At 48.0% G+C, this 26,468-nt stretch overlaps 15 protein-coding genes across 15 annotated transcripts; 8 read left to right on the top strand and 7 right to left on the bottom strand.

The window, feature by feature from the left end:
* Nucleotides 1–290: 290 nt before the first annotated feature.
* EDB93DRAFT_1237090 (uncharacterized protein) lies at nt 291–1,626 on the top strand (the record flags this gene model as incomplete). Its single annotated transcript, XM_041451381.1, has 6 exons — nt 291–334; nt 394–826; nt 880–1,082; nt 1,132–1,321; nt 1,373–1,445; nt 1,499–1,626. The coding sequence occupies 6 exons, from the start codon at nt 291–293 to the stop codon at nt 1,624–1,626; spliced, it is 1,071 nt and encodes a 356-aa protein (XP_041313547.1).
* Nucleotides 1,627–1,695: 69 nt separating this feature from the next.
* EDB93DRAFT_1244590 (molybdenum cofactor synthesis 2) lies at nt 1,696–2,278 on the bottom strand (the record flags this gene model as incomplete). Its single annotated transcript, XM_041452227.1, has 2 exons — nt 1,696–2,042; nt 2,107–2,278. The coding sequence occupies 2 exons, from the start codon at nt 2,276–2,278 to the stop codon at nt 1,696–1,698; spliced, it is 519 nt and encodes a 172-aa protein (XP_041313546.1).
* A 74-nt stretch (nt 2,279–2,352) lies between these two features.
* Nucleotides 2,353–5,505, top strand: EDB93DRAFT_1216944 (Indigoidine synthase A like protein-domain-containing protein; the record flags this gene model as incomplete). The annotated part of the gene is made up of 13 exons (XM_041451076.1): nt 2,353–2,896; nt 2,948–2,964; nt 3,019–3,050; nt 3,105–3,195; nt 3,245–3,260; nt 3,313–3,393; nt 3,440–3,485; nt 3,537–3,749; nt 3,801–3,833; nt 3,886–3,941; nt 3,995–4,495; nt 4,548–4,659; nt 4,757–5,505. Exons 1-13 carry the CDS (start codon nt 2,444–2,446, stop codon nt 5,503–5,505), a joined length of 2,400 nt encoding a protein of 799 aa, XP_041313545.1. The 5' UTR covers nt 2,353–2,443.
* Nucleotides 5,506–5,535: 30 nt separating this feature from the next.
* EDB93DRAFT_1324340 (P-loop containing nucleoside triphosphate hydrolase protein) lies at nt 5,536–8,063 on the bottom strand (the record flags this gene model as incomplete). Its single annotated transcript, XM_041455009.1, has 10 exons — nt 7,712–8,063; nt 7,542–7,652; nt 7,279–7,476; nt 7,066–7,226; nt 6,833–7,012; nt 6,694–6,782; nt 6,163–6,634; nt 5,927–6,113; nt 5,703–5,877; nt 5,536–5,655 (listed from the first exon to the last, which is right to left on the bottom strand). Exons 1-10 carry the CDS (start codon nt 8,047–8,049, stop codon nt 5,536–5,538), a joined length of 2,031 nt encoding a protein of 676 aa, XP_041313544.1. The 5' UTR covers nt 8,050–8,063.
* Nucleotides 8,024–9,769, bottom strand: EDB93DRAFT_16879 (mitochondrial carrier domain-containing protein). The gene is made up of 8 exons (XM_041455573.1): nt 9,559–9,769; nt 9,518–9,521; nt 9,452–9,480; nt 9,326–9,394; nt 9,121–9,271; nt 8,750–9,070; nt 8,591–8,702; nt 8,024–8,539 (listed from the first exon to the last, which is right to left on the bottom strand). The coding sequence occupies exons 1-8, from the start codon at nt 9,595–9,597 to the stop codon at nt 8,326–8,328; spliced, it is 939 nt and encodes a 312-aa protein (XP_041313543.1). The 5' UTR covers nt 9,598–9,769; the 3' UTR covers nt 8,024–8,325.
* Nucleotides 9,770–9,941: 172 nt separating this feature from the next.
* Nucleotides 9,942–12,525, bottom strand: EDB93DRAFT_1074747 (PINIT domain-containing protein; the record flags this gene model as incomplete). Its single annotated transcript, XM_041445116.1, has 9 exons — nt 9,942–10,761; nt 10,816–10,976; nt 11,028–11,095; nt 11,148–11,253; nt 11,305–11,569; nt 11,621–11,825; nt 11,878–12,077; nt 12,227–12,444; nt 12,493–12,525. The coding sequence occupies 9 exons, from the start codon at nt 12,523–12,525 to the stop codon at nt 9,942–9,944; spliced, it is 2,076 nt and encodes a 691-aa protein (XP_041313542.1).
* Nucleotides 12,526–12,719: 194 nt separating this feature from the next.
* On the top strand, nt 12,720–13,607 carry EDB93DRAFT_1237084 (nuclear movement protein nudC; the record flags this gene model as incomplete). Its single annotated transcript, XM_041451380.1, has 7 exons — nt 12,720–12,813; nt 12,866–13,060; nt 13,110–13,254; nt 13,305–13,326; nt 13,383–13,400; nt 13,450–13,491; nt 13,545–13,607. The coding sequence occupies 7 exons, from the start codon at nt 12,720–12,722 to the stop codon at nt 13,605–13,607; spliced, it is 579 nt and encodes a 192-aa protein (XP_041313541.1).
* An 84-nt stretch (nt 13,608–13,691) lies between these two features.
* Nucleotides 13,692–15,632, bottom strand: EDB93DRAFT_1074390 (WD40-repeat-containing domain protein; the record flags this gene model as incomplete). The annotated part of the gene is made up of 9 exons (XM_041445091.1): nt 13,692–14,104; nt 14,155–14,170; nt 14,218–14,392; nt 14,451–14,572; nt 14,626–14,664; nt 14,714–14,980; nt 15,034–15,174; nt 15,224–15,463; nt 15,528–15,632. 9 exons carry the CDS (start codon nt 15,630–15,632, stop codon nt 13,692–13,694), a joined length of 1,518 nt encoding a protein of 505 aa, XP_041313540.1.
* A 189-nt stretch (nt 15,633–15,821) lies between these two features.
* Nucleotides 15,822–16,404, top strand: EDB93DRAFT_1073793 (uncharacterized protein; the record flags this gene model as incomplete). The annotated part of the gene is made up of 3 exons (XM_041445041.1): nt 15,822–16,005; nt 16,066–16,185; nt 16,238–16,404. The coding sequence occupies 3 exons, from the start codon at nt 15,822–15,824 to the stop codon at nt 16,402–16,404; spliced, it is 471 nt and encodes a 156-aa protein (XP_041313539.1).
* A 102-nt stretch (nt 16,405–16,506) lies between these two features.
* EDB93DRAFT_16771 (uncharacterized protein) lies at nt 16,507–19,180 on the bottom strand. Its single transcript, XM_041455567.1, has 4 exons — nt 17,747–19,180; nt 17,086–17,691; nt 16,709–17,017; nt 16,507–16,657 (listed from the first exon to the last, which is right to left on the bottom strand). The coding sequence occupies exons 1-4, from the start codon at nt 19,016–19,018 to the stop codon at nt 16,559–16,561; spliced, it is 2,286 nt and encodes a 761-aa protein (XP_041313538.1). The 5' UTR covers nt 19,019–19,180; the 3' UTR covers nt 16,507–16,558.
* An 855-nt stretch (nt 19,181–20,035) lies between these two features.
* EDB93DRAFT_1061822 (uncharacterized protein) lies at nt 20,036–20,461 on the top strand (the record flags this gene model as incomplete). The annotated part of the gene is made up of 2 exons (XM_041444842.1): nt 20,036–20,117; nt 20,220–20,461. Coding segments are annotated over 2 exons (324 nt in total), but the record flags the coding sequence as incomplete, so codon positions are not given.
* On the top strand, nt 20,301–22,366 carry EDB93DRAFT_16435 (uncharacterized protein). The gene is made up of 3 exons (XM_041455562.1): nt 20,301–20,753; nt 20,808–20,985; nt 21,088–22,366. Exons 1-3 carry the CDS (start codon nt 20,520–20,522, stop codon nt 22,308–22,310), a joined length of 1,635 nt encoding a protein of 544 aa, XP_041313536.1. The 5' UTR covers nt 20,301–20,519; the 3' UTR covers nt 22,311–22,366.
* Nucleotides 22,367–22,708: 342 nt separating this feature from the next.
* On the bottom strand, nt 22,709–23,785 carry EDB93DRAFT_1111978 (ribosomal protein S9). Its single transcript, XM_041448112.1, has 3 exons — nt 23,391–23,785; nt 22,956–23,335; nt 22,709–22,900 (listed from the first exon to the last, which is right to left on the bottom strand). The coding sequence occupies exons 1-3, from the start codon at nt 23,433–23,435 to the stop codon at nt 22,891–22,893; spliced, it is 435 nt and encodes a 144-aa protein (XP_041313535.1). The 5' UTR covers nt 23,436–23,785; the 3' UTR covers nt 22,709–22,890.
* Nucleotide 23,786: 1 nt separating this feature from the next.
* EDB93DRAFT_1196376 (50S ribosomal protein L4) lies at nt 23,787–25,001 on the top strand. Its single transcript, XM_041450891.1, has 3 exons — nt 23,787–23,871; nt 23,923–24,025; nt 24,070–25,001. The coding sequence occupies exons 1-3, from the start codon at nt 23,839–23,841 to the stop codon at nt 24,807–24,809; spliced, it is 876 nt and encodes a 291-aa protein (XP_041313534.1). The 5' UTR covers nt 23,787–23,838; the 3' UTR covers nt 24,810–25,001.
* EDB93DRAFT_1324332 (Rad51-domain-containing protein) lies at nt 24,993–26,389 on the top strand. The gene is made up of 6 exons (XM_041455008.1): nt 24,993–25,261; nt 25,319–25,429; nt 25,480–25,780; nt 25,833–25,962; nt 26,014–26,138; nt 26,191–26,389. The coding sequence occupies exons 1-6, from the start codon at nt 25,036–25,038 to the stop codon at nt 26,318–26,320; spliced, it is 1,023 nt and encodes a 340-aa protein (XP_041313533.1). The 5' UTR covers nt 24,993–25,035; the 3' UTR covers nt 26,321–26,389.
* The last annotated feature ends 79 nt before the right edge of the window (nt 26,390–26,468 follow it).

Raw genomic sequence — 26,468 nt, 5'->3', positions numbered from 1 at the left:
CTGGTAAGTGTGACGCTTCCCCGGGCCTTCCCTATGTTCGCATCCTTCTTCTTCTTCTACTACCACCTATCGCCAGTATCTATTGGTACTGTACAGTGTGCATCAAGCCACCTGATTGTTACATAACGTTGCATACGTCCCGTCGTCGTCCATACCTCAGCGCTAGGGCTAGCGTTTTCGCTGAAGGCCTGTTCGAGTGTAGACCCTGTAATAGCCACTAAAATCACGCTGCAGACCAACTTCTTCTTCTCCCTCATCGCTTCTTCGTGTTCTTAGAATCCTTCAGCATAATGAACCCATGGTTACTCTGGAGCGCCTTGTCGCATACTGCTAGGTCTTTGATTCGGTGTCATTCAACACTTCTGGAGCATCTAACGATACACTCACATCCAGGTTATCGACAGCCTTACAGATCTTGCTCTTCTTACCATTAACGCTAGCAACGCTTTCAACCCAAGCTTTTCTATTGCTTTCACTTCTGCTCTCGGTCCACTCCCTCATTCATGGAACTCTCATCTTGCTCTGGGGATCCAACGCGCTCTCCATCATGCAGGTGCCAATGCATCCCTTTCTCCTTCTCGTCACTTTCAATGCCTTCTCGCAGTCTGCACAGCCTTGGCTTACCACTGCAGTCTATTGGTGGGGAAGACTCCTCACGTTTTGTGGTCCTTCCTACGTAGCCATGGAGGGTTTGTCTAGTCTACTGTTCGCGCAGAAAGCGGGCCAAATAGGCAGAGGCATTGCGGATGAAGCAGAAAGTTACCAGTTCGTGATTCTCATCGTAACAGCAGCTGCATTCGTCGTAGCTGCGTGGTGGGTCGTCATTGTGCGCGCTGCTTTGTGTCTTCCTCAATCACCCACATACTAAATCTTATACAGGCATACCCCGCAGCTGCCGCATCTCCTTTGTCCTCCACGTTGTTGGGTGTGGCATTGACAGCATTCCTATTCCTCGTTCTCATCGGTTTCCGATTACGACGCACCAACGTTGTCGAGGCCTCTCTCCTTGCACTCTTTCTTGCATATAACGTGTGGCTCTGCGGGTTTGATCAAACATCGTTCTCGGACCCTGCTTCCTCCTAGTATGTTCTACTGCTGTCTCATGTACTCATACTTACTGACGGTTCCCAGTGCTCCCCTGCTTTCAAATATCCTTCCACATTTACAGACACTTGTAAATTTCATCACAAATACCCTTCCCAAGCCTGTACTCGTTGCGTTACTCTATCGTCTTTCAATATTGGAAGTTGCATCACGTATTTTACCTACGATCGGTGCTGACAACTGGGAGTCGGACCAAGGAGAGATTGATGGACGACCGGTACGAGCACTTGCCCTGTGGTTTCCTCCTGCTGATGCTTATCTATGCTAGACCTCGATTATGACACGGATCCTTCTAACGTATAGACAGCTAATCTTCGTCATGGTATATTCGCACCTCCTTCGTATGTATTTCTGTTTACATGACTTTTCAGAGTCTAGCTAATATTTTGCTCAGTTCTAGATCCCTCTTCACAAGTCTGGTGGCGATGGGCGAATATCATGTTTACTCTGTTCCTGTGGGCTGTGGAACTTGTGGTCAGCCCTGATGGGGACGATGATTCGGGAAAGTGGAAGATCGATTAGTTCTGTTGTCCGACATCTGGAGAACCGAACCCCATGCTGTACTTAGACCATCCTCAGCATCACACCATTCTAGTTGCTATTCGCCTTCCACTCCGCCTCCTCCTCCTTTTCGCCCTCGTAGTACTCCCTCTTCCATATCTGTGCTTTCTGCTTCACTTCCTCGAGGATCTGCTCACATGCAACGAATGCCTCCTTCCGATGCGGTGAAGATACCGCTATCACGATCGAGGGGTCTCCTACCGGCACCGTCCCCAGTCTATGGTGCACAGCGCAGGAAATGATGGAGGGTACTGTTGCGTGCGTTGGATAGTGGGTGGAGCGTGTGACCGATTGATGTGCAGTTCGGATAATGTCTGTCATGGTTTTGATAGCTAACTTGCTGTACGCCTGGTATTCTAGACGTGTCACGATCTTTCCTGTTCGTAGCAGGTGGTGAATATTAAGGCATGGATGAATATGGTACATATACATGGTTAGTACCTTGATATGAATTTCGAGTCGTGCCGATGAAGAGTGCTGTTGCCCCTGCACCATCATCGCTGACTGATTTTATGATCTTGTCGATCTCCAATGGCTTGTATGAGAGCACGCATACACTCCTGCCCACTTCTTCTCTCGCTTCCACCGAGGTGCTTGGATAGGAAGTTGTCATCTGAAATTTGTATGAGCGCGAAAACTAAGATAACGAGTATATCTCCATGAGTCTGAATTGACTCACGTGAACCAATATTAATAACTATCTGGGGCTGCAAGAACGACCGTCCCGAGGAGTCCATTCAATTTTCAAGCACTACTGCTTTCAGCTCCTTGATATCCAATGCTTCAAGCTTCCTTTCGGGGAACCTTTACCAACCGACGTCTCGTTTTACTACGGAAGGCGTCGAGTCTATCTGCTGCTCGGGAGCGTCGAGCTCCCATCGATGTTCACCCCGAGGTGGAGGATGCATTGGCCACCGGAAAGCCTGTAGTTGCTCTCGAATCGACCATCATTACCCATGGAATGCCGTACCCGACTTCATTGGAGATGGCCCAATCAGTCGAGAGGAAAGTCAGGTCCACAGGGAGTATACCAGCCACCATCGCTGTCATTGGGGGACGCATCAAAATTGGACTTCATCCAGCAGAACTAGAACGTCTTGCAGACCAACGCTCAAACGCAAACGCCGTGAAGTTGTCCAGGCGAGATATTGCAGCTGCAATTGCTCTAAAGAAGGATGGCGGGACTACATGTTGTTCCACCCTGATCTTTGCTGCACTGGCTGGTATCAAGGTGCGCATGGGGCAAAAATTCTTGCACGTCAATATGACAGTTTTTTTTTAGGTCTTTGCCACTGGAGGGTAGGTCAGGGAATATTGATTTCGGATTCTTGTATTCTAAGGCGGTATTCCTAGGCTTGGCGGAGTCCATCGCGGCGGGGAGAATAGTAAGTTACACTGAGTGTTTACGGGACTTCTGATTATTTTGCCCCGTGTCTTAGCAATGGACGTTTCAGCTGATCTACATGAACTCACGCGTTGTCCAGTTGGTCTGGTTTCGGCTGGAGTGAAATCCATTTTAGATATAAGGCGGTATGACTTAGTATTACCTCTGTCGCTTGTCGCTAAACTGACCAAATAGAACTCTCGAATATCTGGTGCAGCTGCTAGAAATGTTTTGGAGGATTTGTCTCTAATTCGTTCACACAGGAAACGCTTGGTGTACCAGTAATATCTTACGCAGAGACACACGATTTTCCGGCTTTCTACACCGGTCGAAGCGGTCTTGAGGTACGAGTGTACTAAATGTTGGTGTCTTGGCTCACTAGTTTCACAGTCGCCTTGGAGGATAAATGATCCTAAAACAGCCGCTCATATTCTACGTGAGAATGCTGGTACATAACTCAGTTCGGCGGACTCATCGATATCCACAGATACTCATTGGCAACTGGGCATGTCTAATGGTGCCCTTTTTGCGGTCCCTATCCCTGCTGAATATGAGGCTATCGGGTCAGTCCTTCAAGAGGCAGTCGAACAAGCTGTTCACGAATCAGAAGAACAACATATCAGTAAGCTAGGGAAGGCTGTCACTCCTTGGCTTCTCAACAGGGTTGGCGAGTTAACACAAGGAAAATCACTTGCTAGCAGTCAGTATTGAACCTTCCTAGGCGTCACTCGCTGCTCAACTTTGACCTCAGACATAGCCCTTGTCGAGAATACTGCACTCGTTGGTAAGAAATTGATATAGGAGGTTTTGTTCAAATGTTGACGTTTCAAGCATAGGAGGTCAAATTGCAGTAGAATACGCGAAACTTGCTGAAGACAGACATGACCAGGATGTGAGGCGAACTATCAATCATTAGACATAGCAAGTGATGTCTGTTTCTCTTAGCAATGCTATCCTGTGATAGGAATACGAGGAAAACCGGATGAGCCTCACAGTGCATATGACGTCGCCTCATCAGGCACTACTGATGATCTCAAAGGGCAACCATTACCGAACGCTTCGTTGGTTGTAGTTGGTTGTGCAGCAGTAGACATTACATCCCAACCTCTTACAGATTCGGACCTTGTCCACCAGTCTACATCTCCTGGGAAGGTTTCCATGTCACTCGGAGGCGTTGGCCGTAATATTGCTGAGGCTGCTCATCGAGTCCTTTCGTCATATAGTAAAGAGTTCTCGGCCGCAACTTTGCTAGTGTCTCCAGTAGGTGATGATTCTTTCGGGAGACTGTTGAGCGAGGAGACACGAATGCTAGGGATGAGAACAGATGGTCTTATTCCCGTGCATGGAGGCAGGTCGTCTGTGTGCAGTCTGCTTCTGGAGAAATCGGGTGGATTGAGGGCAGGCGTGGCTGACATGGACCTCGTTCAGAATATGGATGGACATATGGTCAGTCATGTCCTATAACCGCTCATCATAGGCTTGATGAGTTTCTTGCCAGGCACGTGAATTTATATTGGCACACAAACCAAAACTACTCGCAGTGGATGGGAACCTATCACCAGATGCACTGAAGGTAGTAGTGAGCGAATGTCTTCGAAACGGCATTGATGGTAAGTTTCTTCGTTGATGTAAGTTGGCGGAAGTGTGGCTAAAATTTGTGCTTGCTAGTGTTTTTGTTCGTCCACATGCATGTTTTTATCAATGAAGCTGCTAATATTACTTCAAAATTTAGTGAACCAACTTCTGTCGTCAAGTCAGCTTCGATTCTTCCCGCTATAGCCAGTAATCTCGACCAGCTTGCATGGTCCCCCATTGCTTTTGCATCTCCTAACCTGCTCGAGCTCGCTCATTTGTATCAACAAGCACAACTTCTGAACCTCACTTCACATGATCGGTGGTGGCGGGTTCTGGACGGCCTCGGACTTGGTTCGAAGTTCCGCACAGACCTCGATCTGCTTTCTCGAAGAGAAGCATCAAATCACGATACTCCACGGGGCAACATGGCCTTCCTTGTTGAAAAGGGTATTGCCCAAATGGCAATCAATCTCCTACCGTTTTTTCGACATCTTGTCATCAAGTGCGGTGACTTGGGAGTTATTGTCGTAATGCATTTCACGGGAGATGATGCGGCCGAATCACCGTGGTCAACGGAGTCGACTAACCATCATAGGCGCTGTGTGGTGTCCCACTCGCCAACGTCGGGTGATATCGTAGTTTTACAGCATTTTCCTGCAATACAACTCCCAAGCGATGCGTTGGTCAACACAACTGGTGCAGGAGATTCGTTGGTCGGAGCTTTGCTGGCCGCATTGGTGCAGTCTCCGAAGGCATTCCACTCCACAATAAGCCTACAACGTACGATAGACATTGCTCAGCATGCAGCACTGCTAAGTTTGCAGAGCCCGCTTGCTGTTTCGCCATTGCTACCATCCTTGCACGGACAACTTTCCCATTGATGATAATAATGATACCGTCTCTAGCGTGCCTCACGGACCATGGACCACTAGCGGTCCTACCTGAACTGTCTCCCGCTCCTTCCTTCGTCTCTCCTTCTCTGCTACTTGGGAGGCTTTATTCGCTTCTCTCGCTTTCTTCTCATAATAGGCCTTCTCAAGAGTATAAGCATCAGCTGAGATGTACATATGGACCATACCTTGGCTCCATGTTTCAATCGAGTGATAATGTTGGCTGCCTCGCCCTTGTTTATGTTCTGCAGGGTTGCGGCGGCGGCATCTTGATCTAGCGCGCGTTTGATGCGTCGTTTATAGATGAAGTTCTTCTGGCTATCGGATGCAGGCGCTTTCCGCCATTTTGCAGTCCGAAGCAGCCTTTCTGCGTGTCAGAGATATCATGACTGGTATATAAACGAAGGTATACCCTAGCGCCAATGGTCCACGAAGAACCTTTTGCGCTGCATAAGTGTCGCAGCCTCGGATTGCATCGCTGAGTGTCTCCGCAGTCATAATCAACCTTTTCCGCATGAATGGTGCTACTTTAAATGCCTTCGCAGATGGCATGTGCATCGTCGCCTCGGTAAATGTAGCGCGATAGTGTGTCGGATTTTCTGAATGGCACATGAGACGAAGGATTAGAGCAGAACTTGTCGAACTGACTCTCATCAGCAGAAACGCGCTCAACACGGATGTATCCCTTGCCCAGGCACTCCAAGATGTAGACGTCTTCGCCACACCCTACCCATGCATTGGCGCTGAGCTTTAGGACGTGAGGGGCACCTGAACAACCATCAACTAGTGCGAACGGATTCTCGTAATCGATATATGTTATGTATTTCGGGTCGGGGATATCGTCTCGGCTGTCAACTGGTATTTGTTCGTCATTCACGTTCTGAAGGCTGTCAATCTGAGCACGAGCCTCCAATGTCTCAACGGACTCATCTAGGCATGATATTAGCCCCACATTCATGAAACGGAAATGCACCTTGCCGTCGATAAGTTCCTCAGGATCAAGGCCAAATAGCGTTGGAATCGAGACCACACCAGCTACCCGATTTGTAGAGTCGACAAAGTCAATTATGTGGCAGTTCTCTTTGCCTGTCGATGGTGATTGCCGCATCCCCCTCCCGATCTATCGAAAGTGAATGGTGGGCATACAGGAAGCGTTCAACATAATGCACTTCAACCTACCATCTGTGTGAAGACATTACGTGACCGAGTCGGGCGAGTAACTATAACACAATCGATGTTGGGAATATCGGCGCCCTCAGTAAGAATTGCTGTTTGTCCCAAGATAAGTCGCAAAAAGAACCAACCGTGAAACACAAACCGCAGTTGACAAGCACAGGGTATTGGCCTGCTTTAAAGGCGGTTATCAATGCATGTCGCTCAGCAGCAGGCGTCCCGGAGTGCAGATAACGTGCATCAACTCCAAAACCTTGGAAAGCCTTTGTCAGCGCTCGGATGTGCGCAACGTTAACGCAGAAGACAAGTGTTGATTGACGCTGCCCTATTGTAGATATAAGATTGCGAGACTGCCTCAAAGGACGAAACATCACTTACTCGCTCTGTCGAGCCACGCTTGCACGACAAGGTTATTCACGGTATCTGTATTGATGATGTGCGCCAGGCTTGTAGCATTGAAGTCGCCAGTTTTTGAGTTTACAGTGACATTGCGCAAGTCAATGTTTGCCTTGACGGATGTGAAACGCACATCACAGAGCCTACCATGGCAGATTGAGAAAAATCCTAATGGTCAGATTGAGATGGTCTGACCATTGTTCCTTTATCATCTCAAGAAAATCACAATGATAAACTATTTGTTGAAAAACCGAGCCAAGAGCCAGCCCATCATGACGACTGAATGTGGCAGAAAAGCCAATAATTGGAATAGGGCGAGACAACTGCAGAGGCTGAAAGGTTGCATCGGGGCTCCTTATTGCAGGATCGAAGTGCGCAAGAATTCGGCGGTATCTATGTGAAGTGCATAAAATTTGAATTAATAGCCCCAAAAGATGAGGAAAAATGAGGGTATTCACGATGGGGCGGCAGCATGGTGTGCTTCATCTACAATCACCGCCTTCAGATTACCCGGATAAAACTTGGCAAGGCGCTGAGGTTGTAGGAGTGTCTGATAAGTGGCAACTGTCCTGTTCAATAACGATAAATCGAGATGAGAGAAGCGAGTTATACACAGTCAAGTACGTACACATCCGCATTTCCAGATGCTTTATGCTTGCTGCCCTGCTCAATCTCCACGCACCATTGCGGGAATTGTGCTGCAGCTTGAGCAGCAGCTTGTCTTGCAAGCTCAACACTATTCACTATAATTAACGAGCGCGATGTAGATGGAGAATGAGATGGTGGAGAGATCTGTGCCAATAAGGATATGAACACAGTTGTTTTACCTGCCCCTGTTGGAAGGGATACACCGATGCGTGTCGCACCAGCCTGAAGGGCATTCTTGCATGCTTCGAGACAGGACTCTTGGTAGGGTCGCAACTTGAAAGTGACAGCACTGGCAAACCAACGCCGAGAGCCAAACATAACATACAAGTAGTAGTTCGGAACAGCTTATATCTTGGTAGATCACGTGAGGGGTTAGAAATGAACAATACAGACTTAATGCCAGATCTTGCCTCAAAATATTGGTCGTGAATGTCTTCTGCATTCGGTATGAACTAAGGCCTACTAGTGTGGGAGTATGTAGAAGAGACCATACTGAGGGACCCAGTGAGATGGAATAAAGTCTATCGAAATAAATCGTGATACGTAAAAGAAAGGATGGAGCCAAAGCCCGAGTAAATATGCGATGCAAGGCGTTTAACCTGATCCACCAGAGTAGACCTTGCCGAACATGACTTGCTGGAGCTTGTCATATAGCGAAAGCACACCAGCACCAGCAACACCACGGAGAATGTTGGCACCTGCACCCTTGAACAATGACTTCATACCCTCCTTGGCAACGATCTGAGAACCAGCATCGAACATGGACTTGTAGTGAACGCCAGCACCAGAGGTCATCATCATACGACGACTGGAGATAATGAGTACGTCATTCGATTTGATATCATAGGGTAGAACTCACCGGATAGTGTCAAGAGGGTAGGAAGCAAGACCAGCACCGATGGTAACACCCCAACCAAGAGCGAAGGAAGCCAAGAACGAGCCCTCAAGAGCACCAACGAGAACAACGGGCTCTATAATCACAATTAGTGATGATCAAGAGTTGGTTGAGTCGACTCACTAAGCGAATCGTATACACCAAAGTAAAGACCACGGTAGACAATGATACCGACGACTGAAGGAACGAAACCACGGTAGAGACCCGCGATACCGTCGGAAGCGAGAGTCTTCTTGTACACATCAACAAGACCATTGAATTGACGAGCTCCTCCACCCTTGGCCGACTTGGCATCATTTGCAAGACGAGTACGAGCGTAGTCGAGAGAGTAAACAAAGAGCAGCGACGAAGCACCAGCGGCACCACCAGATGCAACATTGCCAGCGAACCACTTCCAGTAGCCCTCGTTCTTCTTGAAGCCGAACAAAGACTTGAAGTAATCCTCTAAAATTGGTGTCAGATATGAACCATAGAAGAGCGAACGGAGAACGCACTGAATGCGAAGTTCAAGGCCTGCGTAGGGAAGTAACGAATCACGTTGGCAGTGTTACCTCTCCAAAGTGAGACAAGGCCTTCTTCCTTGTAAGTGCGAGCGAACGCATCCCCAACGCCCTTGTAGGGAGTAGCCAGACGACCCTGCTTGATCTGAAAGGCGATGTGTAAGACATTTGCGCACTGGCCATAAGATAGAGAACGTACCATCTCATCCTGATTTTGTACCAAGAGCTTAATGCGCTCAATTGGGGCTGCCGACGTCTTGGCAACGGCCTACAAAACACAATTTCAACGTCGAAAACTTGACCGCACAGCAGCATTGACACGTACAGCAGAAACACCACCCATCAGGAAATCCACTGTTAGAGACTGTATTTAGCGCTCCATACGTGACACCGAGCTGCACGGCAGGCAACGACGACGGGCAACTCACCGACGAAATCCTGGGGAGTCTTGACCTTCTTGGTTTCGGCCATTTTTTAATTAGAAAGCCAACAGGAAAAGAAAAGGCTGAGTAGAGAAGGATGGAGGGAAGGATGAGAGCTAAGCAGGGAAAAAAGTTCGCGTCAAAAAGGAATTCGGAATCATCCGGAATGTTTTATCTCCGCTCTTCACCGATTGAACAGCATCGTGTGTAGGTACGTTCCGGGCGGCCTCTGTTCTGCTGCTAATATTCTGATATATTCATGGTTGAATACGTAAATAGAGGTGATTGCATATTACGCTATCCCTGCGACAAACAAATGATTATTATAGCCAACCCAACCTCAAACAGCCGGATAGTAACGGAATAAACTGGTCCTGCAATGCGAAATTAATATTAAGGCCACACGCCTGGTCGGCTAGTAGAACCACTAGGTCTGGGCGGATAATAACCGTTGGGATTGTACGTATCATATGGACTACGGACGGTCTCATGAGGAGAAGTAGTTGACGCAGGTGGCACGTATAAGCTTGTGTTGGGGTAACGTACTGGAGGTAATTGAGGGACAGCGTAATTGCTCGGCCCGGTAGGATATGATGTCGCGGGTGACCGAGGTGTACTCATAGGTATGACATTGGCAACCGGCGATACAGGTGGAAGGTGTACCGCGTGAGATATTTGAGGTTGTGGTTGCTGAGGTGCTGGAACGGAATCAACCCGGGATTTTTTCCAGATTTGCTCTGTAGGCGAGGGTGCACCAGACAGTGCCTTGCGCTTCTCCAGAGAACTCCGCGCCATGGGTGGTGGCTGGGGCTCATCCTCGTCGGAGTCGGCTGTTAGGTCGATGACATCACCGCCTCTGGGTTGCCGTGCAGTTGTCGGAAGACCTGCGTTGGAGGCAGGGCTGGATAAGGTGTTCATCGGGTAGGAATCTGATAACTCCTGCTTGACTCTGCCCTCGTCCTCGTCATCAGAGTCCAGCACAAGGATCTCCACATTTTTCCTCGCATGGGCTTTCGCGGCAGCCTCTTCATCAACCGATGCTGGTGATGATTCGCGAGGAGAAGGCGATAACCTGAACGGAACTGTCCCCGGATGCGAGGCCAACCAGGAAGCCGAGCCAAACTTATTGTCACTTGTATGCCACTGCCCATCGCTTTCAACAATAACATCTTCGACATCCTCAGAAGTATCCTTCAGAATCTGGTCGAAATACCTGTTGGCATATATATTGGTTAACTGACGATTCAGTGACACAACAAGAACGCACCCATCGATTATGAGATCTTCAAAATTTAGAGCCTTCTCACATACAGGACAAAGCCACGTTGTTGTTTGCTCCATGCAGTTAAACCACGAGGATGCATCAAAGCACTGCGGGTGAGGACATAGTATTGATCTGCACGGCGTTGTTACTCGCATGAAACTCAGCTAGACCATTTTACCATGAGAAAAAGTCAAGCGGGTGAAGGACGTCCATACTGGGCATTTTAGAGACATCTTTTGTGATCCGGCAATAATATCGTCATCTTCGCTTGAGGTTTTATTCACTGTAAGAATTATTATTTAATAGATAATTTGCTCGTGTGATGAACGGTTTACTTTGTGCCACAATGTCTTCATGATTGCGGTACTTGCCCTTCTTGAGCTTGTCCACGAGCTGCTCTACAGTCGTGGTTTCAACAAGCATGACAATCAGATAGAATTTCTGCTGGCGATACTAAGACAAAATGTGCGTGCAGATGACAGGTCCACCAACCTTGGGCTGTATAGGCTGCTGGCTGTTCACGTATACCATTTCGACTCGGTTTTGACCTGTCGTTCTAACGGTCCTCCCAAGGTCTGCAGGTGGAGCAGTACCAGGCTTCTTCTTCAAACCTTTCAGGTTCGCCGTCAGCTGCACACCATTGACTCGCACTTCACACGTGGGAGGAAATTCGATCGGACAGAGTGCTGTGGTAGGCCTAAATCCTGAGGAATAAAACGTGTTTGAGGTACAGTATAATCGAAGCTGGAACTTGGCACTAGAATGGTGTGTCAAGCTCGCTACATCTAATTCACTGGCAGAAACATACCTTGTCGAATTCAGCTTCATCGCCTGCTCGCTGTTGAGAGTGAAAGTTAAGGTTTGTTGTTTTCGATCAGTCGAGCTTGTGGATTCTAGGAAATGGTTAAACCTGACCCAATTATTAAAAGTAAGCATGCACTTGCCAGGACACTCGACAATGCCAGAGACAGCTTGATCTACACGAAAGAATGGAGAGGCCTTAAAGCGCATACCTGCTGTATGTATTCGTGATAATGAGCTAGGCAGTGCATCCACTTATCTTACCTGGTTTGGACACAGCCGACGGGCCAGCGCCTGTAGTTGGTGGCGGGGGTAGCCGTGGAGGAGCATAGGGATCATAGCGACCAGCGGGGATCGCATTGAAACCGCTACGAGCTGTGTTTGAAGCTGAACTATATGCTGCTGCGGGAACCGAAGGTAATGGCTGGGATGACATCGCTCCTGGCATACGGGAGCTTGTGTACCTAGTGGTCAAGCGCGCGGTCAGTGCTGTGTCGGGAGTAAAGGATGCCACCACACATGAATGCTGTAGCTAATCGAAGGAGCCCAGAAATGCGGCGCATGAGAAATGCCACGCACGCGAAATGAGTCAAGTTCATGAAATGGCACTCACATTCCCGTATTGCGAACCTGGTATAATATAACTTTCGCCTTGGTCCATTTGTCGATATTGTTGGCTTGACGCCATAATTCCAACTGCTGTACGATCCTCTCTATCAGGTCCTGCTTCTTTCCAGACTTGTGAATTACAGTGTTGCATTCCTCATTAAATCCGGTAAGAATTTGTTTGAGCTTATCCACTGTATTATGCTTGACCGTGTGCCGCAAATTCTAGAGTAACGATTTAGTAGCATATGATGTAAGATTTATAACACAAACCTCAAAATCGCTCCAAGAGTCATTGGTGGCCATTGATGTCTCCGCTGTCTGCCACAGTGAGCAAAAGCTGTCAGGAGAACAGAGAAGAGTTGAGACTAAGCTGAGCGGGAACAAATTGGGTTTACATACTATAATACACAAAGGTAAACAAAGCAGATTCCCTCACGTGCACCATCTCTTTCATATCGTTTAAACTTGTAGAATTGTCAAAGGATTGTTTCATACTTATGTCTTCAGACAACGATTACGACAAGCTCACGAACGAAGAGAGAGAGGCGCGCGATAAGATTGATAGGGAACGTGAGGAGGTTGAACAGGCTGGTATGGTTCCACTTAATCAGAGGTTGATCAGATCATAGATCATGGCATGCAGCTCTCCCTTACAAATGGAAGCAGGAGTTGGGCGAAGTTGATATTACTGTTCCTGTTCCGAAAGGGACACGAGCCAAAGATTTGGTCGTTGTCATTCAGAAGAAGAAACTTAGTGTTGGCTTCAAGGGTCAGGAAAAAATTATGGAAGGCGAACTCTGCAAGGAGATTAAACTCGAGGACAGCACGTGGACACTCGGTGAGGTGTCGCATCATGATGCATATGCTGATTCTGAATCGTAGTTCAGAGGATCGGCAGTCTCTTCTTATCCATCTAGAGAAGCTAAATAAACAGCAGTGGTGGGACAATATCCTCACACATCACCCTAAGATCGACACTCGCAAGATCCAGCCAGAGAACAGCAAGCTCAGCGACCTTGATGGAGAAACCAGGTAATGCTTACTGTTATTAGTCAAAGCTCGTCCTTACCCAGTTTCTTCAGGGGCATGGTCGAAAAGATGATGGTGCGTATCTAGCATATGTTATGTTTCTTTCTACCAACTTGTTTTCGTGCTTTTAGTTCGACAACCAACAGAAGGTATGTACTTGATTATCTATAAAAGTATTTATATTCAGTATGCATCTAGCAAATGGGAAAGCCTACTTCAGACGAGCTGAAGAAGATGGAGGTTAGTAATTCCCGTGTCAAGCTTCCCGAGGCTAACCAATATTGGTGTTTTAGGCATTGAAAAAGTTCCAAGCCGCACATCCTGAACTCGACTTCTCGAATGCCAAGATTTCATAAATTCGATCTATTGTAACAACTACCAGGTTTAATATTGCATCCGCCATGTACAACAAGGAAATTCTACATATGTGGAGAGTTATGTTATCTTAGTGTTTCTCTCCAGATGCAAACCCTACGTTTCTCAAGTGTGACCAGTAACTGTCCTCCAAAGCCGAGCACGCTAGCCTGCACGCTTCCCTGCGCACCAGGAACTAAAACCTCCCATCTCTGCGATTCGGGTGACTTCCCGAAGAATGTTGTAATCGGTTGATCTTCCTCTTCCTCTTCATCGTCTAGACGTACATTTTTGAATTCAAATTCAATGTCATGTTCGGGCGGGTCACGTAAGGGTGGGTCTGGCGCTATCACGCGAGGGTGGAAGTTTGCGAGGTTGTACAGACGAACGCTATCGGGAAGAGACAACGCAAGTATGTAGTCGCCTGTGAACGTCTGGGTGACATGAACGTGTCGAGTCTGTTGGGGCAACGAGGAGGTTGAGATCAGTGTAAATGATGCTGCAAAGACGGATTGAGCCACTAGTTCAAACAGAAATGTCGATGCATACAACTCTCATGATAATCCTGCACAATGATCAGCCACATGATTAAAGAAATAGATAGCAATGTACCGATGAGCAACCCCTGAACACCTTCCCAATCTCTTGTCCTGCGGGAAAAAATCTATCGAAGCCAATCCACCGGAAAATCGTCACGGTTCCATCTTCGTAGTATACATCATCATTGCGACCGCGACGTCTCATGAGAGCGGGCGCACTATGAGTTACTAAAGTGTCTGTGCTAAGCCTGTCTTGGCGTGGTTGACGAATTGAAAACTGTTCCTGAATTACATGGACATACGTACCAACTCACGGAGATGACGCGTGCCTTGTGTATCCGACTGCTGCTAAAAAGAGGCTTGTCCTCACGAGAAAATTTGTTGCAAGATAACGCTGAAAAACTCCAAATCTTCACAGCCCGATCTAGCTGAGCGATTGTCGGAAATGTTATGCGAAACATGCAACCTTGGATGGACCTACCCCACACGTGGCGATCAGAGCATGAGTTGGATGGAATGCCTCATGATCATACATCAGTCATGGTATCAGTCTAATATACAAGACTCACAGCGCTCAGGACGGCGGCCTCATGACCACCGGATGGACCACCACAAAGAACACCAATGCATCGGCCTATACCCATACCCTCTGGTTCGCTAGCTTGCAGTCCATGAGGGGCTCCACCTAGGCTGGGGGCTTTAGATGGTGGCCAGCAAGGATTGTCAGGGCCCTGTTGCGGGGACAATGTCAAATCATATATGCGTGTTGTAAAATCCCTTGAAGTAGTGCAGAATAAGTAGGGATGCGTGGGGTGAATGACTATGGATGTGATCGGCTAATCACGAGAACCATCCATCAGCGGATTGAAAGAGGAGCGCAGGCACTCACCCCGCCATGTCCACGCAAGTGGCCGATGATCTCGCCTTTCACTGGGTTCAAGATGTAAAGGATGCTGCCCGCTGAGAAAACAAGAAGAGGTTCGAGTGGTCCCTCAAAAGGCAGTGCCCACCCCACGGCCATTACGGGTGTCTATATACGAGTTAGGTCGAGTAGTAGGTGCATGCATCTTGCCTCATACGTTCTGTTCTTGTTTTGGTACAGACACTAATAGGCCTTTGCGTGGCCTCGACGCACTGAGTGGGATAACAAGTAAAGAGTCCATAGTTCCAATTGCGAGGGCCCCAGACCAATCGGAAATCATTTGTTTCCATGGCCCGTCCTGGAATTCTTTGCCCTTCGCGCCATACCACAGAGCACCCAAAGACTGTTCTGACCATGGGAAAAGCGCAGTGCAGTAACATTCCTCGACGAAGTCGAGCTGACAGATGCTAGTTGTCTAAAATCACAATCGACAAGCCAGAGAAATCAGCACGGACATCGACAGTTTTAAAAAGCGTGAATGGCTTGGAGCGAGCGGGGTCTTGAAACCACGGAGAGTTGCTGTCATCAGCAACTATCTGGTCACTGTCTTCGAGAGATTCTTCCATTGCTGAGCTGCTAGTAAACTATTCAGATTCCACTGATATGACAATGGAGGATGTTGAGATGGAAGATATCGAACAAAGGCTCTTAACTTATAATAAAAAGGACTATCGACAAATAAGGTAATCGTTTAATAAACCTTTTTCGCCGACCCCCGCCTCGTTCGTATCACTCATAGAGTCATACTAGCCGTTATGTCTGGACTACCCTCGGAAGACGCTTTCGAGCCGAAACCCGCACTACAAAATGCAGCTACCATAGGTCTTCAAGCAGGTATTGTCGGCGCATTTGTGAGTGCAGTTCAGAATGCTCTGGGCTCGCATACGCGAGGCGCTGCTGGGTTCTTGACACGTAGTGGAGGCACTATCGGAACTTTTGGTAAGAGAAAGCAATCTGCTTGCAATATGAGAGTGTCGAGGTTGAGCTCCATATTTACAGCTGCTATGGGCGCTGCTTTTGCGTTTACGGAGGCAGCCGTAGCGAATCAACGAGAAACAAATGATGCACTGAATGGGATTGCGGGTGGTTGTGCAGCAGGATTTCTTGCGGGTCTTCGAAGTGGGTTGTCATGCTGGATCTATCATTCATTCACCTTACATGTCAACCTCAGCACGTTCAATACCAGTTGCACTTGGATCGTGTGCTGTAGTCGGTGCGGCTATGGGCACCTTCGACTACGCAGGGGAAATTGCTGGCGGGTCGAAAGAAGAAAAGGAGGAGAAGAAAAAGAAGTTCTTCAAATCAGTACCTCAGCCTGTCCATCATGCTTCCGAGTAGAGGCACCACTCTACCTCATCACCTCACTTCCATCTAGAACTAAATGCTGACATCGAGCCTCACACCTTCAGAATTTTGAGTGCATTCAATAGATACTTGACGATACAGCATGACAGAACAGTTCATAAAAACCAGTCACTTATAGATCGTCCAGCTAGCTGGAGGAACGCACAAGCTCCTCAATATGTGCATAAACTTCACTTTGATGTGTCGTGTAATACTCTGGCCAAGACTCCGCGCTTTTGCAAGGTCGCTGAATGAAATGGTGGTCAGGAAGGGAGCAAATGTGAAGGCAACGGCTCACATGCTGTGACAACTTTTCCCATACCCTCTCGTCATTATCATCGTCCCCTCCACCATTGGCAAAGAATTCACAAATTACTTCAAAATCTTCTCGTTCCAAAGATTCCTGTGATACAGTAGGGGGAGCCGGCAAGGCAGCTAATCGAGGCTTCTTCGATGGGCCAGGTCTTTCCCCCTCAGTTGCTTTCTCCGTATTCCCATTCAAAGACTTGCGAAACGCGATATTTGCCCTCTTGCGAATCTCAGTAAGTTGTGTTTTCAGTTTTGAACCCGCCTGCATCTGCCAGGACCCAATGGAGTGATGTGGCATCTGCAACGGATGCCAAAATCAGCTCTATGAGGACAGATGGAATATACACATCAAAAGCAACCACATACCTTTTTGTGCATGGCTTGAATCAAGACCGTGGTAGACATCGTTGGGTCCTCATTGAGCAGGAATTGAGCATACTGACAGAAGTACTCAATTTCTGGCTGCGTAAAGTGAAACTTCCCATCCCTCATAGATTTGCGAGTCTCTGGGGGAGGAGGGGTAGGAGACCGTCGTGAATGGCGGGACTTTACCTCATTCGAGAACGGTGATAGAGATGCTGCTAAGAATTGTGGGGAAGTGGCCGCTGATCTCTTTTCCACTTTCTTTACTGGCGTCTCTGTAGGCGTGGTCTTCTTTGCCTTCGGCTTCAGCTTTGACGTAGATTTTTGATTCTCTTTCTTGGCAGAAGGACTGTCCACCTGCACAAATTCAAAAAATGCGCTACTTGGTCTGCCGCGCTTCCCATGTTTGCCTGAGACCGTGTCAAGCACGTACTCGCGTTCATCCAACAACGTGTTCTCAGCGATGCAGTCGGCAACGAATGCCGACTGAATTGGAACCTTGTCGCAGGCATGGGCCTCACTCAAGAGCCCCTGGAATGTCTGCGAGCGTGTGAAGAGAATGACATAATCTGCATCGGCAATACTCCCGATGATTTTGCCTTTATTTTTCTGCATGTTGGTAGTTAAAACCAAAATAAATGCGTAAAAAGCCTGAATATACAACCTTGATGTTTGAAACCACTCCCGATCGCCCCTGCAGATCAACCTGCACAAAGAATGTCAGAGGCTGCCCTTGATCATCCAGGAACACCTCTCCAGAATTCTTTCTTGCGTTCGGACGGCCCGGTGAGCTCAAATGCGACTGCTCAAATACATCGTCTGAACCGGCAGGAGGGGTGCCATCGTCATTATCAGATTCGTTAGATATTACGAGACGTTCCTTGCCCTTGAGAGATCGTTTGTTAGGCAGGTTTCCTGCCGGGTTTGCGGGCGGCATGGCGTCGTGAATAGCTTTGCGCTTTACTGAAGGAGGAAGCAAAATTGTCGATGGCGCGCGAGAAGATGTGTCGGTGCGAAATTTGTGTCCGGGAGGACGAGGCTGTTTTTCCGGTTGCTTCAACACAACAACGTCGGGAGTTGGGCTACGTGATTTATAAGAAGACGATGAAGGAGGGTAGGGCTGGTCTGCAGCAACGATTGAATCCGGTGTTTGTTCATCACGGATGGCAGACGGAGCGCTGGACAAAGTTTCAATCTGCGAATACATGGGTGAGGGCTGTCCCGCCTGTAAGAATTCACCACCGTTGGTGTTTCTCATAACATCCATCAAAGTCACAAGCATTTGAAAACTCTGCGGGTCCCTCAAGTTTTGAAACGGCATGCCTGTTGGCATCGCCATTGATTGAGGCGGCATGTATGGCATGTGACCAGAAATAAGTTGTTGTTGAGGAAATTGACCGAGCTGGTATGATTGTTGATGAGCGGGAAATTGTTGAGGGAACGGTGCAGCTTGCGAGAATTGTGGCTGAGAAAAATGAGATACTTGAGAAAACTGGGGATGCATGAAAGGTGCTGGCGTGGCGAACTGTGTTGACTGGGTTTGTGGAGGAGTCTGAGAGAACTGGGCATGCGGAAACGATGCTGGTGTGACAGATTGCGCTAACTGGGGTTGCGGAGGAGCCTGCGAATTATAAGGGAATGTTGAAATGAGCTGCTGAGGTGGTGCAATGGGTTGAGAAATATTGGATGATTGAACAGGAGGTGAAACGCTTGTTGTATGATTATGCGTAGGTTGGCCTACATGTTCTGCAGGCTGCTGTATATTTTGTGAAACAATAAGTGAAGCTTGTTGCGGTGACTGAGATAGTCTTGCATTATTCGGGATTAGAGGGACATCTGCAGCTAGAGTTGCAGGGCCGTTATTAAGGATTCTCTTTGTAAGTGGTTCCTCAGGCGTAACGCGGGGCGTAGGTAGCGGACTTCTTATCGATAGCATCAGCAGAGAGTCCCCCTGAGGGACTTCAGGGCGTGAAACTAACTTTGAAACGAGCTGTTCGACCTCTACTTCTCCACTATCGGCAGCCACTTCGACGATGGGTTGGCCATCATCCACCGTTTGTGTCCCACCCCAGCCATCAACCTCAAGGAGGGGTCTCCTAGCTTCAATACTTTTACGTAGCCATTGAAATTCAAGAACGGCTTTCCCTGGGGTCTGATACCAGGTACGGATGAGACGCTTTCCATCGAGTTGCGAAGAATCAACGAGAATAATATCCGCATCCTCTGGGCGACAGGCGTATGCACCACCTTTCTATAAATGTATGACATTATAAGGGTCTATAAGATTGATCCATATAATCACATACCTTCATCATACGAACTAAGTTTGGCCGTGATGATATGCCATTGACTTGCAAGTGGATGTTGAAACCTCTACCATCTGGATGGACAAGAATTTTCTCGTTATCGGAAGTACTCTGTGATGCAAAGAGCGTGTCCATGGGTGGTTGGGATGACAGTTCCATGGCGGCCCAGCTACTTGAACGTGTTCTGATTCTCGAGCTTGAATTCCGACTTCACTTCAAGTCACGTGCTTTGTGTCAAATTAAGAATAAAGTCGCGAACTGTGGCATGGTCACAGCCATATACAAGGTATCGAGGTCCACACACATATTATATCAAATGATGTAGAATGAGCCACAGCAACTTCTAATTGTTCTTCTTCATATAAGATCACAACAAGGCCACTATCCTCAAACCGCCATAATCCCCTTTGATACGATGGTCCTCCCCGCACCCGACCTCGAGAATGAAATCTCGAACTCAGTCGATAAGCTGCAGAAGTTGTACCCAGGCGAATTGGATGCAAAGAAACACCTATATTTGCCTCACGGAAAGTATGCATTCGCTGCTAAACACACATTCCATGGAAAGAGTAAAAAGCAAATAGGTGGGTACTCTTCACAACTCTCTCTCGATCTGCAGCTCAAATTTGAACCAAGGCCATCTATCAGGGAGTGGATACCGTATAAATGTCCGAAGTGGCGTTATTGCTGGGCATAAAGTTACCTGTCTCTGGAAAACGCAGGTTATCTGTTGTGTAGAAGTTCATAGCAAAAACTAACTATTCACCAGCTGGGATGTTTCCAAATCATGGAGAGGGTTTTTTCAAGAGGTATTCTGCACTCTGCTTATAGACTTGTGTTACTCTGATACCGCTTCGAAGTTATATTTCTACTCTCACCCCGAGCTTTTGAGATGGCTTCAAGGAGTCGTTGTTTCACACGTAATTGGTGTACATGATGGATCTAATGGACAAAAGAGTATTTTCATGGAAACACCTCATCACATATTGTGGCATACAGCACATCTAGGCTTGTCCATCGGCGAGAAACAGGCGGTCATTCGAGCTTACGAAACCTTGCATGCACATGGTATCCTGCACAATAACGTCGGCTCCCATAACATATGCATAGGTCAGAGACTAGCTCAGGCTCATGCGAAACATTCAGAAATTCATCAACATGGTTCTAGATCAAGATAGGAACGTCACGCTGCTAAACTTTGAAAAGGCCTGCTGTTTGAAAGACAAGGGAATAGACGAAGTCCCCGGGTGTGATCAGGAGGCGTTAGCGCGAGAAATGCAACAAGTCAAATACTTGATTTCCTACACGGATCCGAGGGTTATTGAAGGCGGCATCATCACACTAACCTCTACCGGTGAACAGCAGGCAAGTTTACCCTCCTTACAAATCGTACGTTATCTTAATTACGCCAAAACACAGACTCAGGCGCTCGACTCCGACGATTCTGTTCGCTGTCTTAAACATGTTGAAAACACCCATACCATCCCGATCGAGATGCGCAATCGGCCAATTCCAAATGACGGACGTAGAAAACCCAAGAAAAGGGTGAAAGCTGGAGCAATCAGTCAGTGGGAATCAGGGGGGCCTGTGCAACATGGTAATTCTGGATTTCATAACGAACCGATCGTGTCTCTCACTCCTCTGCCAACTGCCCAATCGCCGTCCTCCGCAATCATTGCTACGCCTTTGCCACATTTAGACCTTCCTACAGCTATGCATGATTTCGTTCCCGCATATCAGCTCCCATTACCGAATCCTAGTGCTGCAACGCCTTCTATTTGTCATGAAGAGAACACTTCTCGTACTCAGGACTGGGATACCAATGTGCACCTTCCGCCGTCCCAATCTGATGTTGAAGGCCTTCAAACTGTATCAAGAGGCCTGTGTGATGTCCCTGTTCACACATCGTCAGTCTCTCCCTTTACCCCTACCCTGTTATTGCTCCCAAGTACACCCATTTCGGACCCCTTGGAGCGAATTCCACGAATACACCCCTGCCCACCATTGTTTACCCATCTTGAAAATTCCACCTCTGTTCCATATCCCGAGCCGCCTTCACCCAAGGTGTTCTGCGACCTCACACACGAGCAACTTCGCCTCGCAATAAAGCAACACAATGCGGATGTAGATGCCAGATTGTCATCGCACGCTGCGATCAACACAAACAAAAATAACGTTGTATTTCACCCCGACACAGATGACAATGGCACATACGCTACAGGAAGCGATCCTTTTCGCAAGCGGAAGCAGAGACGGCAACCTACCCCTTTTTTCATGGAAGACTCTTGTTCCATGGAGGAAGAGACTACCCTTGATCCGGAAAATACTAGCTCCATTGATGACGAGGAAGATGAAAAGCCTGAGCCCGAGGTCGAAGTTGATTTCGAAGAACTCCTCGAGGAAGCTCATTTCGCCAAACTCAGAGCGCGCCGACGCATGTCACGTTCTGCTGTGATACCTGACATGGTTCTCGCTAAAGCTGTGTGGCCTGGTCCAGAGGCAAAACCTCTCACTGTTTCCCAACAAAGTACTAGTACTCCATCGTTGCCAGCATTGTCCTCGATCAGCGAGGAAGAGAGTCCTGGTGATACTTCAGGAGTTCCCCCTTACACTGTGGTTTTTGTCGGAGCTAACGGTAGTCCAGACGAGGTTTGGAGACTCCCCGTACCTGCATTCATGTTGATCAAGTCGTCGGTGACGAGGCAGCCGCAGGCTCAGAAACTCCGAGTAGAGCAGGTCCCTCGTCTGCGAGGACTTTCTCTACCGAATTCTTCCTCTCCGCGGACGCTAAATCAGGGCACGCAGAGTCGATCCTCCAAGAAACGGGATATCGACTGCGTAGAAGGGATTGAATATTTAGAACAGACGTCGAAGCGCGCACGCCAGGACCAGTCAACGCTTAGCTCATGCATGATATGTTAGATTATACCCAAGCCAGACCACTGGATTCTTAGTACCTAGTAGGTATTCTTTCGATCGATAATGTTGGCGATGTACTACTTTGCAATAACATGTACAATCACGGATATAGCAATCAGAATTGTAGTCCAAATTTCACATCTCCTGCACAGGAACAACTCCTACGATGTGATGGGTCCCCACACGGGGGCATGCCAAACAGGTTTGTCGCACCTCGACTTAGATTAGCCACGCATAAGCTCTGGATCGCAAACTCTACTGACTCAAAAACTGGACACGGTCTGTACATGCGCATCTTGATGACATTCCTTACATACATGCATTTGGATGCGCGGAAGTTTACGAGGTCGAGTTGAGGCAGCTTACGATACATTGGGGGAGGGGGGGCAGTGAGCCAGCTTTCATAGTCATAGTCACTGGTACACGCCTTGTGCACTCCAACTTAATGCTTTGTTTTCGGAGCATATCAACACCGGTATGGCAATGTTTGCAATTCATAATCATAGTTGCATACATGCTATCATGGCATTGTTTAAAGGCAAAGGAATAACATGATAAAAAGATGTGTACCAGATAAGTGGTTTCACCGGTAACTGGAAATGCTTGTCAGCCGGGTGTTCAAGAACTTCACGCAACCAAAGTACAAACCTCTTTTGCCTGCGAGCACGAGCACCAGCACCACCGAACTTCTTCGGCTCCATCCGTCTAGGATCTGCGATCAACAGCGTCCGGTCATATGCCACCAACTTTTTCTTCAACTCCATTGCGCTGTATGCATCGATGTACTTGGCGTAGTATGCGACAAGAGCTTTGGCAATGGCCTGACGGATAGCGTACACCTGCGATGTGTGTCCACCACCCTTGGCGCGCACACGGATATCGAGTGGTGCGAATGAGTCTTCACCAGCTACAAGGACGGGTTCATAAATCTTGAAGCGGAGAATTTCAGGTTGGACAAGGTTGATGGGAGAGCCATTCACGCGGATGATACCACGGCCCTCCTTTGCGTGTGCGACTGCAGTTGCCGTCTGATAAACTCTGGGGTAAGCATTAAGTCAGCGCACTAAAGGTGTTGTTACTCGCCTTCTTTTTGCCGAATGTTTGAACGGCCTTTACTGTAGATGCCATTTTATCGTGTAGAGGAATCTGCCAGAGTTCGGCTCCTTGATGAATTCTAGGGCAGAAAGAATGAGTTCAGCAACTACTCTTGAGTGAAGCCCAAGTAGGTTAGGTGTAACCCAATTCATCCAACCCAATCCATCGAATCCTGGCTATTCACCAATAACTCTGGTGCATATTCCGGACCGTGTAGACACGACCGTATCGTATGTCTGTTACACGTAGCATAAGAGCATAAACTCACCCTCTGGAGGTCGTTTGAGGTGTTGCGGTCGATATTTACAGCGGGCTTGTAGCAGCAAGTGAGTGGTGGCAACAAATTCTCACGATCCAAATTTGGAATTGCAACCCGTCTTCTCTGGCAACAATTCTCTCTGGTCTGTAAATTACAATCAAGCTTGACGGTTTCCCAATGCTTTCTGCTCTGCGGAAATCAGTGGCAGAGGTGAGGAAGAGTTCATATTTATTTTAATGATTGTCCTGACAATATCAGCAGTCTTCGCAAGCAATATGTCGCAGGCGAATGGCGACAATTGCGCCGACCTTGGTTCAATCAAAGGCAGCTGATTCTTCACAAAGCAAACCTGCAATTCGCAAAGGTGAGTTTATTAATGCCAGAGAGACACACGCTCATAGAAATCAGCTGCTGATCCAATCAAACCGGTGTATGTGACAATGTCGAGTTTTACTGGCAAGTCGAACAGTGCCAAGAAAGCTGTTGCGCTGGACCCAACGGTGTTTGATCATCCTATCCGCCGAGATATTCTGCATCTTTGTGTCGTGCACCACCTGGATTCTATTCGCCAAGGAACCGCCTCTACTAAGACGCGTGCTGAGGTTGCTGGTTCGCGTCGCAAAATTCGGCCGCAGAAGGGAAGCGGCAGAGCTCGCCTGGGAGATAGGCAGAGTCCGATGTTGAGGGGTGGAGGTGTCGCGTTTGGTCCCAAACCGCGAGATTTCAGCACGAAGCTCAATCGCAAAGTTATCCAGATGGGCATGCGCGTCGCTTTGACAATGAAGCTCCGGGAACAACGACTGGGTGTCTTGCAGCGGATTAACTGGTGGTCACACAAGACTGCTACCCTCAACTCAAGGTTAAATGGACTTGGATGGAGAACCGGTACCTTGTTTGTCACCGGAGAATCTGAGGTACCGGCAAGAATGAGGTTGGCATCGAGGAATCTGCGTGGGATAGAGTGCAGAACTGTAACAGACTTGGTGGTCTACGACATTGTGAAGTGGAGAAGAGTTATACTTGACCTCGCCGCTGTCGACGCACTGGAACAGGCTCTCGGAAAGAGCTTTTCGGGAATTTCGGATTCGGAGAGGGTAGTTTCTGATGTTACGCCCTCATCTGTGGAGCAGGTTGAGACATCCACTTAGACTCATAATATATCTTGTTCTGTGCACATCAAGTGAATATCGATATTGTCTGGTCGCGAGTCATTGTACTTGCAAAAGCACTAGCACAGCAGTAAATGAAAGTGGACATAGCCACTACGCGACCACGTGATGCAACGCGTTCCTAATTACATATGACTGCGCCTCGACTGGTACTTCCCCACTCTTTCCCACTATATAGCACATTTGTTTCTAGCAGAAATCCATCATGTCTCAGGTATCTCAGGATGAAGAAGGGCAGGAGGGCAGCCTCTCCATGTCTGGCCCCCTCATGGTTGGCAAACTGGAGGAAGCCGGAATTCACGCCAATGACATCAAGAAGCTCTCCGATGCAGGACTGAACACTGTCGAGGCCGTCGCATTTACGCCCAAAAAAAATTTGATAGCAATTAAAGGCATTTCAGACGCGAAAGCAGATAAGATCTTGGCAGAAGGTGAGTGCTGGTACCCTGACATCATGCGATCACTGTTTGATGAGTCACATCGTCCAGCTCAGAAAATCGTCCCCCTGGGCTTTCAAAGCGCCACAGAAGTTCACGCACGGCGTTCTGAACTTGTTCACATTACGACGGGCTCAAAACAGCTCGACGCTTTACTCGGAGGTGACATCTCAGCTTTCGGAAAGCATGATTGTTTTCTCACTTCTTTACAGGGGGCATCGAGACCGGTGCCATCACCGAGCTCTTTGGAGAATTTAGGACTGGGAAGTCACAACTGTGCCACACATTAGCAGTAACATGTCAACTCCCCGTGAGCATGGGCGGTGGCGAGGGCAAATGTCTCTACATCGACACTGAGGGCACCTTCCGCCCTGCTCGTCTCCTTGCAGTCGCAGAACGCTATGGGCTGAGTGGAGAGGAGGTTCTGGACAATGTCGCATATGCGAGAGCATATAATGCTGACCATCAGAACTCCCTTCTCACTAGCGCCAGTGCGCTAATGGCAGAATCAAGGTTCGAACTGGCTGTATGCGTATTTTGATCGTGTCCCTCACGATCCTACTAGATTCTGCCTTCTCATTGTCGATTCATGCACCGCGCTCTATCGCACTGACTTCAGTGGACGCGGTGAACTATCGGCGCGTCAGAACCATCTCGGTAAATTCTTGAGAACCCTCCAACGGCTTGCAGATGAGGTAAGAGGAGAACTAGTCTGCATACATCTCCGTATTCATTCCGCGAAATAGTTCGGTATCGCAGTCGTTGTCACAAACCAGGTTATGTCCAATCCAGATGCATCAGCAGGACCATACGCAGGCAATGAGAAGAAACCCATCGGCGGAAACATCATGGCACATGCTTCCACGACCCGGTATGTATTCATCTTATCATCAGTTGGTTCACTGAATGAGCTGTCTTATCAGCCTACAACTCAAGAAGGCCCGCGGAAACACTCGAACTTGCAAAATATATGATTCGCCTTGCCTTCCTGAGATGGAGACTCACTTTGCAATCTTGTCGAGTGGGATCGGTGATCCCGAAGAAGAGACTTGAGTATCAATACCCTCATGTAATTTGTATTCTTGTAGCATTCAGTTTTTATCACTATCAGGGAAGCTCCATAATTTGATTCTAAAAAGACATCTTGGTATGAGTGGTTTTCTTCCACCTAGCAAACACGTAATATACATTTTTATTCGAA

This window comes from Suillus bovinus (assembly GCF_016758785.1).
Source record: "Suillus bovinus strain UH-Sbo-P2 chromosome Unknown EDB93scaffold_1, whole genome shotgun sequence".
NCBI lineage: Eukaryota > Fungi > Basidiomycota > Agaricomycetes > Boletales > Suillaceae > Suillus > Suillus bovinus.
Note: the sequence above shows the minus strand (reverse complement) of the source record. Positions and strands in the feature narration are given on the sequence as shown.

Bases quoted from the DNA above. Each gene is read 5' to 3' on its own strand.
- EDB93DRAFT_16771 (XM_041455567.1), bottom strand. From the start codon at position 19,018: ATGCTATCGATAAGAAGTCCGCTACCTACGCCCCGCGTTACGCCTGAG. The intron at 17,692-17,746 runs GTTGTATATTCA...ACCAACATGCAG, and splicing joins GAGTGGTTTCAAACATCAAG to AAAAATAAAGGCAAAATCAT. The intron at 17,018-17,085 runs GTATGTGGTTGC...CATCCGTTGCAG, and splicing joins TTCAAGCCATGCACAAAAAG to ATGCCACATCACTCCATTGG.
- EDB93DRAFT_1196376 (XM_041450891.1), top strand. From the start codon at position 23,839: ATGCTTTCTGCTCTGCGGAAATCAGTGGCAGAG. The intron at 23,872-23,922 runs GTGAGGAAGAGT...CAATATCAGCAG, and splicing joins TGCGGAAATCAGTGGCAGAG to TCTTCGCAAGCAATATGTCG. The intron at 24,026-24,069 runs GTGAGTTTATTA...CATAGAAATCAG, and splicing joins CAAACCTGCAATTCGCAAAG to CTGCTGATCCAATCAAACCG.
- EDB93DRAFT_16879 (XM_041455573.1), bottom strand. From the start codon at position 9,597: ATGGCCGAAACCAAGAAGGTCAAGACTCCCCAGGATTTC. The intron at 9,395-9,451 runs GTACGTGTCAAT...TGTGTTTTGTAG, and splicing joins TGATGGGTGGTGTTTCTGCT to GCCGTTGCCAAGACGTCGGC. The intron at 9,071-9,120 runs GTGCGTTCTCCG...CACCAATTTTAG, and splicing joins GGCCTTGAACTTCGCATTCA to AGGATTACTTCAAGTCTTTG.
- EDB93DRAFT_1111978 (XM_041448112.1), bottom strand. From the start codon at position 23,435: ATGGCATCTACAGTAAAGGCCGTTCAAACATTCGGCAAAAAGAAG. The intron at 23,336-23,390 runs GCGAGTAACAAC...AGAGTTTATCAG, and splicing joins AAACATTCGGCAAAAAGAAG to ACGGCAACTGCAGTCGCACA.
- EDB93DRAFT_16435 (XM_041455562.1), top strand. From the start codon at position 20,520: ATGCGAAACATTCAGAAATTCATCAACATGGTTCTAGATCAAGATAGG. The intron at 20,754-20,807 runs GCAAGTTTACCC...GCCAAAACACAG, and splicing joins CCTCTACCGGTGAACAGCAG to ACTCAGGCGCTCGACTCCGA. The intron at 20,986-21,087 runs GTAATTCTGGAT...TGCCACATTTAG, and splicing joins AGGGGGGCCTGTGCAACATG to ACCTTCCTACAGCTATGCAT.
- EDB93DRAFT_1324332 (XM_041455008.1), top strand. From the start codon at position 25,036: ATGTCTCAGGTATCTCAGGATGAAGAAGGGCAGGAGGGCAGCCTCTCC. The intron at 25,781-25,832 runs GTTCGAACTGGC...CGATCCTACTAG, and splicing joins GCGCTAATGGCAGAATCAAG to ATTCTGCCTTCTCATTGTCG. The intron at 25,963-26,013 runs GTAAGAGGAGAA...TCCGCGAAATAG, and splicing joins TCCAACGGCTTGCAGATGAG to TTCGGTATCGCAGTCGTTGT.